General features: G+C 37.7%; 1 protein-coding gene across 2 annotated transcripts in view; it reads right to left on the reverse strand.

Annotated features, from left to right (window-relative positions):
* Positions 1–1,126, reverse strand: part of ECT2L (epithelial cell transforming 2 like) — a gene marked incomplete at both ends in the record, with an annotated part of 51,896 nt that extends 50,770 nt beyond the window's left edge. For both annotated transcript variants that reach the window (XM_084227882.1, XM_084227881.1), the window contains one exon: positions 1,025–1,126. In XM_084227882.1, coding sequence (XP_084084008.1) covers positions 1,025–1,126 — 102 coding nt within the window. The remainder of the gene's footprint in view (positions 1–1,024) is intronic.
* Positions 1,127–10,043: the final 8,917 nt, after the last annotated feature.

The raw sequence follows: 10,043 nt of genomic DNA on the forward strand, positions 1-10,043 counted from the left end.
TTCAGCTTAAACTGTTTTGACCCAGGGATAAAAGACAAGTCCAGGCTTGTTGAGTGAGCTGGTTGGCAAAGCTGGGGGTGGTGGGGAGACAGAGTTACAGAAGGGGCCAAGCAAAGAAGTATGCATCCTGGTTCTTATTTCCTCCTAAGCTAATGTGGCCTGGGGAAAAGGTTCAAACATGACATCTGGAAGACACATATAGGCCACACTTGTTTATTGTGCAACAGGGACGTGTAAGGGCAACTTGACTAAGCCACAGTCTTTGGTCTTCATAGCACCTGCCAAACTGAAAATTTATAATGATTTCTACATAGCCATTGCTAGTGTCTCTGGGGAAAACAAGCATCAAGGACCAGCAAGCCCCTTCTCACCCCAAACCTGGGTTTCAGTCCTGCTGTGCTGAGATGACATATACAAACTGTCTGTCACTGGGTCAGCCTTGAGCCCCCAAGCTGCCCAGTCAATATCCCCTATGAACAGGCCTGAATGATGCATGTGCTCTGAGGACTCAGCTGCCTTTTCCACTGAGGTCTCTGGAGCTGCTGGGACACTCAGTGCCTACTTTCTGCACTACCTTTCAAAGGAGAGCATATTCAAGTAACATCAGACCATACAATTGGCATGGGAGGGAAGAGAGGATGAAAGAAACAGAAAAATACTCTCCACATCGAATCACTAGGTATTTATTAACACTCTCCACATCCAATCACCACCAATAGCACATCCTCATTGTTTCCTTCTCCATCCTCATTGTTTTCTCCCCCATTATATCAACAGCAATCAAGTGTGTGTCCTGGAGATTTCTATTTTGCCCCTGGAGGAAAGGGGAGGCAGATTTGAGCCTCTCACAAGGTAGGCGTTGGGAACTGGGTTGAGAAGACACCATCTTAGGGGCAGACAAATGTAGGTTGAATTCAAAACCATCTTTAGAGTGTTTTTTTAATATGGTAACATGAGACCCAAGACAGCACAGTAAATTAACCTTACCAATTAGGCATTTTTTATTCTAGAGTATGTAACTCACCTGTCTATTTAGTGACTTGTTGCTAAAAGGTGTCCAAGCACTAAATCTTGTGTGGAAACTCTCCACTTCCAGGGCTTTCCTGGTTGAATCCCCAGCTGACATCTCAGCAAATTATTTTCTTCCAGTACTAGGAACTACAGATTTATTTCAACAGATATTTAATTAAGATCACCTAGAAACATCCAGTATATTAATGTTCTTATAGAATTATAGAATTACAGTGATTCATTTATACTATTTTATAGATATACATATAGTTAATCTATACATATGTGTGTGTGTGTGTCAGTACACACACATATCTGCATGCAAGATAATCCATTCAAATGTACATGGGGGGCACATGAACTCCATATCATTATAATTTATTCTGTCCTCACCTGCTTACATCCACATGTGAATCTAAACCAGGGTTGTTTTGAATGTTTCTAGGAAACTAACTCAGAAATTAGATAGATCCTTCATCAGACAGGACTGTTGACTCTTTCCCGGGAAAGCATGAATCTGAAGTGTTTAAAAAGGGCACTTTGCCTGCCTATCTTTTGAGCTACAAGTCAAAGAGGGTAACTGAAACAAGAGAAGTTTGTTTTCTCACAGTTCTGCAGCCTAGAAGTCGAAGATCAAGATGCTGTCAGAGTTGGCTTCTGGGGAGGCCTCACTTTTTCGCTTGTCGATGGCTCCTTCTCACGTGTTCATATGGTCTTTCTTCTGTAAGAGAGAGCAAAGGAGAGAAAGGGAAGGCAGAGAGAGCATCCATGATTGATTTGGTGTCTCTTCCTTTTGTCACAAGGGCACCAGTCCTACTGGATTAAGGCTCTACTCTTATAACCTTCTAACTCCTCCTTATTTAACTTAAGATTCTGTCTCCACATACAGTCACACTGGGAATCAGAGCTTCAAATTTCAATGGAGGTGAAGGTGCAGGGGGAAGCATAATTTAGTCCATATCAGGTGCTTCTGCTTCAATATCCCTCATAAGACTGTAGTCAAGGTGTGGGTGAGGACTTCGTTCTCATCTGTAGGATTTGAAATGTGTTCATGTAGTTGTTGATAGATTAAGTTGCTCATGGCATTTGGAGTGAAGGCATCAGTTCTCACTGGTTATTGGCTAGAGAACTTCCCTCAACTTCTTTGTCACATGGGCCTCTCCATAGGGCAATTTTCATGGTCACTGGCTTCCATTAGAGCAAGCAATTAACAAAGCAAGAGAAGACATGAGAGGGAAGCCACAGTCTCCTTATAACCTGATCTCAAAAGTGATATCCCATCACTTTTGCTCTGTTCTGTTAAAAGCAAGTGACCAAATTTAGCCCAGACTCAAGGGTAAAAGACTAAGAGCACTGATACCTTGTTTCACATTTTACCCTATAGAACAGTTCCTTTTCTCACATTCAGAAGACACTCCAGCAACCCATAGCACTATGAAAAGTAATGTTTCTTGTTTCAAGCTATTAAATCTTGAGATGGTTTGTTATCTATCACAGACTTACAAAGTGATGTGTTAGTAAGCCTCCAGAACTCTCATAAAGAGCTGGTGGAAGTATAAATTAGTATACTTTGAAAAAATATTTGGCATTATTTCATAAAGTTGAACATATGTATACACTTGACCCAATGGGAAGAAATGTACGTGTGGACCAAACACATCCACAAAAATATTCACAGCTACATCAGATAGTTCCAAACTGGAAACAACTCAAGCATTCATCAACAGTTTGGATGGATAATTATATTGCATATATTCATGTAGTAAAATGCCACACATCAATGAACAGTCCACTGCTAACACAATGTGAATGAATCACATACATAAGACATTAAACAAGAGGTTGGTAACAAAATATATGTTTCATATGGTTTTACTTATACAAAGTGCTACACCATGGTTAGAAGTTAGGATGGTGATTACCTTTGGGGGAGAAAAGGAGGGCGATGAGTGGAAGGAAAAGAGGTGAATCTGGGGTACTGGGGGAGCCCAGGGGAGTTCACGCCATAATTCATTGAGTTCTACCCTTGTGAGTTGCATATTTTTTAATACCTTTCTATCTTAGTTAAGAAATCATTATGGGTGGAAATAGAATGAATAAAAAAATGAAAAAAGTCTTTAGAAAGGTGTTATCCACAAAAACATCAAACACTATTAAGTACCTAGAAAAAAAATAAAAGTCCAAACTTTACGGCTGTAGTGATGGGATATCACTTCTGAGCTTAGGTTACAAAGAGACTGTGGCTTCCCTCTCATATCTTGCCTTGCTTTGTTAATTGCTTGCTCTAACGGAAGCCAGTGGCCATGAAAACTTCCCTATGGAGAGGCCCATGTGAAGAAAATTATACAATTTTATTGAAAATCATTCTCAAAGACCAAAATAAATGAGATGTTTTATTCATGAAAAGAGATTCTCTCAAACTGATCTACATATTTAATGCAATCTTAATAAAACCCAAGAGATAGTGTGTGTGTGGGGGGGTGTATCTTGAAAAGCTGATTCTAAAATATCTATGGAGATTTAAACAGCCAAAAAATAGTCAAGACAGTCTGGAAGGACAATGGAGGGACACGTGTTTCTAGATATCTAAGCTTACTATAAAGCTGTAGTAGTGACATGGTATTAATACAGGGACAGGGACAGGGGAACAAAAGAGAAAGTCCTGAATAAGTCTTTTATATATGGGCATTTGTTAGATGACAAATCCAAGAGAAAGAGATATATCTTTCTATTTATAGAAAGTTGAATATCTGTTACAAAAAGAGAAAGTAATTGGACACTTTCCTACTCTACACACGCACCATCTGAAGGTTTTCTATATTTCATATACACATATGATTTGTGAATCCCCAAAAGACAAAATTAAAACTATGGAGAGATGTCAGAGAGCAGACATGAAAGAGGCAGATATTGGATCAATCTAAGAGAGAAAACAATCACTTCAGCAGCTTCAGTTATCCCAGGAGCTGTGTCCACTACTAGAGATATGAAAACACAGATTGAACAACCACTTGTCAGTGAAATTCTAGCATCAGAAATGTCTAAATTTCTAAGTAACCCTCTGTGGCTATAAATTCCAAGAAGAGAGAGACCAATATGACCTGGAGTAGATGAAGAGAGTTATCTTGGAAGAATCTGAGAATAGGACAAACATTTGCAGTGCTTGTTCTTGTTCCACACTTCAGTGAGACAGAAGCACATTTGAAACATGAACATATGAGAATAACATGTACTATTGAGGAACAGTTTTAGAAATACTACAGAAGGGCAGTATGACGAAGCATCAGATTTGGGTCCCCCCTCTGATCCAAATAGAAGGTTCACGAGTAATTTAGTCTGAGCCTCAGTTTCCTTGTGCAAGGCAGTGATGTGTCTTGGCAAACAACAATATGAGAATGTGTTGTTCAGAGAAAAACCTCATGGCAATGTGGGAAATTAAATACCTCCTTCTGAAGCAACATTAAATCAAAACAAATCCTTAGTTTCATAAGATGCCCAGCTGTTGTTATGTGAAATCCCTCCAAGAACCAACATAAGGGATTTTTATTTAGCAAGTTCTTAAAATTGTTATTATCGTTTGTGTTAAGGGATTACTGAATTACATAATGAGTGGAACATTACAGAGAGAATAGTGGTTGTCTCTGCTGGTAGAATTACATACATGAGATAGATAGAAATCTGCATTTATAAAGATATAAATTTCTACAGGATTCTTTTCATTCTCTAAGATGGCAATTTTGCTAACTAGTTATTCAACCCAGGGAGAAATAGCAGGCTGGCAATCACTACTTCTTTAAATGGAATGGTTTCTTTTTATATATATAGTCCCACATTTTCTATTTCACCAAATTATAGCTCCGTAAGTAATTAATAGGTATTCCTCAGAAAAACAGGATACATGATTAAATATGCTTAGGAAATGACTGAAGAAAATCAAACATGTTTCTTTTGGTAAGATGTTTGGAACTTTGAACATGCTGATGGTCACAGTGAAGCTCCAGCACGAGAAAACCACACGTAGAGCTTCCCTTCTTCATGGGAAGCCTATCACGGTGTGTATTGGTTATCATATGCTGTATAACATATTGTTGCTAAGTTAGCTGAAAACAATAAACCTTTAATGGCTCACAGCTTCTGAGTCAGGATTCTAGGCATTCAAAGTCTCTCACAATCCAGTGCCAGTTGGGATGATAGTCATCCCAAAATTGAACTGTGGAAGGATTCACTTCAAAATGCATGTAAGTGGTTGTTGGCAAGATTCAGTTCCTTATAGACTATTGTAATAAGGCTTCAGTTCCTTGCTGGCTATTGACTAGAAGCTCTTCCTCCATTGCCTGCCCCTCTGTGAGCTTCTCCATAGCTTAATTCACAAAATGGGAGTGGGGTGCCACTCAAGTGAGCAAGTGAGAGGGCAAGAAAGGGCAGGCAAGATGGAAGCTAGAGAAGCTTCATGTAACATAATCTCAGAAGTGATATACCATCACTTTTTGACTACTCAGATTATGGGTCATTAAACATGGTCAGCAGGCCCTCCATTTTTAAATAAATGTTTACTGGAATATAGATTATCATGGTTATTTATATATTATCTATGGTTGCTTTTATACCATATCAGCAAAATTAAGTGTGAGAGATTGAACTAAACATAATTAAACATAAGTCCTACAAAGTCAAAAAATATTTAATACCTAGCCCTTTATAGAAAAAGTTTGGTAACCTGCACTGAGGGTAGCGAATTCACCTTCCCTAAATTAATACTGGGTGTCACTGGGAGCCATATTAGAAGCTGCCTACTATGAAGTAGCTGCCACTGAGTAGGCCCTTGGCAAGAATTTGCTGAATGAGTAAATACCCATATCTACCAATTTTCTCAATTTGAGAGCTAAAAACCAAGTTACTAGCTAAGAGAAGCCAATTATTTTACTGAATATTAGAATTTGACAACTATGTCACAATTGTGACAATTTATCAACTTGTATGATAGATCCTCTTATTAATTTCCATCATTATGTTAAATGAGTTATATAGTAAAATAAGCTTAGAGTTGAATGCATATATAGGTCTGACAGATAATTCTCTCATGACAATACACTGGAAAAAAGGGAAGTATTTTAGGGTACTTATAAAATACTTAACCCTGTGGCAAGAATACTTATTGCCAATTACATATACAATATGGAAGTCACCATATCTTGCAATATCACGATATTACAATATCTCTTAATACCAAGAGAGTTTCTAATCCTAAGTATTCAAAAGTTTTATCATCCATTTTTAATTTTTTTTTTTTTGTGGATCATTTCTCCAAAAGCCAAAATACTGTACCACACAGTTCTTCCTTAATCATTTAGGATTTCTTGTGATTTTTTTTTAATAAAATGTATTTTTATTAACTTTTTCACTTATATCAATGACTAAATCATCTTAGATAGGAAACCTGCCTTAAATGGGATATTGGACCAGGTAGACTTAACAAATATATATGAAACATTCTACCCAAAAGCTACAGAATACACGTCCTTCTCAAGTACACCTGGATCATTTTCCAGGATAGATCATATGTTGGGCCACAAAATAAGTCTCAATAAATTTAAGAGGATTAAAATCATATCAAGCATCTGTTTCAACCACAATGGTATAAAGTAGAAATCGATTACACAAAGAAAACTGGAAAATTCACAAGTATGTGGAGATTTAACAACACTACTGAAAATTGAGTCAATGAAAAAATCATATGAGAAATCAAAAAAGATCCTAAGAGAAATGAAAATGGTAATATAAAATACAAAATAGGATGCATCAAAAGCGGTTCTAATGGGAAGTTCATAGCAATAAATATTTACTTCAAGAAACAAACATCTCAAATATGTAACCTAATTTTACACTTCAAGGAACTAGAAAAGGAACAAACAAAGCCCAAAGTTAGCAGAAGTAAGGAAATAACAAAGAATAGAGAAGAAATAATTGAAAATCAACAAAAAGACAATTTGAAAAAAATCAGTGAAACAGAGCTAATTCTTTGTAAAGATAAACAAATTGATAATTCTTTAGCTACATTCACCAAGCAAATGAGAGAGGACTCACATAAAATCAGAAATGAAAGAGATGATAAAACCAATACCACAGAAAAACAAAGCTGAGAAACATTAAGTCCTCACTCAATGTCATTGAGAGATTCTTGGAAATGGTAACATTAAGAAAAATGACTACATGGAAACCGCATCCTTGAATAACTTTGTTTTTTTGGTGTTTTTTTTTTTAAGATTGATTTATTTATTTATACAAGAACCAGGGTACAGGCCAGTTGCACAGGAGGGTAAGAGGATTCACCAGAGACAGAGCAGGGGACAGAACAGGCAGACTGACTGAAATACACTGCTGAGGGGAGCAGCAGGTAAGGCAGAAAAGGTCTGCTGCGCCATGTGGGACCCTCGCCCACTGGCCGGGATCGAACCTGTGCAGCAGAGGCTGCGGACAGCTTCACAGCACGGCACTCAACCACCTGTGCCACCAGGGGAGGCCTGGAATAACTTTGTTTTGATGAAGGCTGACCACAATTTTTTTCTCATCAACATTATAACAGCATCGAATGAGTTGGTATCCAAAGACTCATTGTACTGTGAACAAGCATATACCAACCAATCAGACAACCCTGAAGAAATGGATATACTCCTAGAAACATACAACCTATCAAGACTGAATCAGGATGAAAGAGAATCTCTAAACACATTAATTATAGTATGGAGATCAGAGATCAGTAATCAATAACCTACCAAACAAGAAAAAACTCAAAACCAGATGACTTGACTGGCAAATTCTATCACGCATGCAAGGAAGTATTAATACCAATACTTCTTAAACTGTTCAAAAAAATAGGACAGGAGAGAACTCTTCAAAACCCATTTTACAATACAGGCACTTCCCTGACAGCAAAACTATACAAGATGCCACAAGAAAATAAAATTATAGGCCAATATAATCAATGAACATAGACACAAAAATCCTCAACTAAATATTAGCAAACAAAAATCAGCAATACATTGAAAGGATCATATGCTACAATCAAAGAGGATTTTTCCAGGGATGCTAGGATGGGTCAATATCTGCAAATCAGGGCCTCTCTGGTGACATAAGGGGTTAGGATGCAACCTATGAAGCAGTCCTCAGCCACTGCAGCATGAGTTCAATCCCCGGCCAAGGAGCTACCCACATGACGCAGCAGAACTCTCCTGCCTCGCCTGCTGCTCCCCTCAGCAGTGTATTTCAGTGGATCTGCCTGTTCTGTTCCCCACACTGTCTCTGGTGAATCCTCTCAACCCTTGCACCTTTGGCCTGTACCCTAGTTCTTGTGTGCATAAATAAATCGTTAACAAAAAAAAAAAAAATCTGCAACTCATTGTGCTATACCATATCAACAAAATGAAGGACAAAAAGTCATATGATCATATCAATAGAAGCAGAAAAACATTTGGCAAAAGTTAACATTCATTTATGATAAAAACTCTCTATAAAGAGAGTATAGAGGAAATATACTCAACATAATAAATATACCCTAAAGAGGGTATAGAGAAAATATACTCAACATAATAAAGGCCACATATGACAAGTCCATAGCTAACATAATTTTCATTGGTGAAGACCTGAATGCTTTTCCTCTATCAGGAACAAGACAAGGATGCTCACTCTTGCCATGATGCTCACCAATGCTTACTCTTGCCAGTTTCATGGAGCATAGTGTTGGATTTTTCTTCTTCTTACACAAAGTAGCATGCCACTCCTGGAAAATTTAAAGTCCTAGGTGCTGCCTTTGTTTTAGCCCAGTTTTCCATTGAATTGAAACTTTCCATTGAATTGAAATTGTGGTTGATGCTAACTGGAGACCTCTTATCTCACTCTGTGCAACAAAGTCTCTAAATGTTTCTGAAGTTTGATGCAAGAAGGGAATAAAACAGGAGACTCCAATATGTGCTCTTCTCATTTGTAACTGAATGCAACAGATACATTAAGTAACAAAATTAAAAGTAGGGCGGCTATTAATGAATGCTGTATTTAACATGTTAGTTTTCACTGGAGTGGCTACTCTGCCACTGTGCTAGTGACTCTCCTATACACTAACTAGTTAAATCCTCACATTCACTCCTGGAGGCAGGGAGGAGAAATGTGTATTAGTCTGGCCCTGGAATGAAAATTAAAACATTGTTCTCTGGCACAGAGGTACCTACATTTGAGTGCTCTTGGAATTCACACATGCAATTTATTTTATTATCTAAAAGTTAATCCTTTCAATATGTCTCTCAAGAGGTTTTCTGGTTCTAAAGGCTGAACCAAAAAAAAAGCAAGCACAAGGAAAATGGATGTGGATGTGACTAGTCAAAAAATAAAAGACCATTCCACTTAAGTTAATATCCTATGTTAAGGCCATGTGACTTATTTTGAACATAAAGCAGTTTATAATATTAAATGCATGAAAAAATAATGGATAATGAGAATGAAAGCATGTTTGCAGGAGCCTGTACTATTGCTAGCACAGGTGGTGACAGTCAATGACACCCACAGGAGCCAAAGCAGGACACAATCAAATGCTGGGTTTGCTCCCTGGTAATAAGGATAAGGCAAGAAAATTAAATCCACAGCAAGAAGCAGCTGTATTGTGTAAATTCATCCAAGCAAAGTGACCAGTTATTGTTCTACTTTCAAGTCCTTAATCCTTGCTTTTCCCCAATGACATCATTGTTTTTAAAACATGGTTTCTGAGGTTCCCCAAGAGCATACATGTCAAGTTGGACCTGAAAACATTTGCATGGGTTGTCCTAACCTTTAATAGAGATGCTGCCTGGATATTCTGTCCTGGTCTTTGTGGCAAGATTTGTTAACAAGCACAGCATTAAAAAAAAAAAACAAAAAAAAACAAATATTGAGGAGCAACGTAGTTTTAATCACTTGTCCATTCATCAAATCTCAGCAGGCTTAACTCTGAGAGGCTACCGTTCTATACAAACTGTACCCGCAGTGCATTCTCTGGATTTCTCCTT

This window comes from Talpa europaea, assembly GCF_964194135.1.
Source record: "Talpa europaea genome assembly, chromosome: 2".
Taxonomy (NCBI): Eukaryota; Metazoa; Chordata; class Mammalia; order Eulipotyphla; family Talpidae; genus Talpa; species Talpa europaea.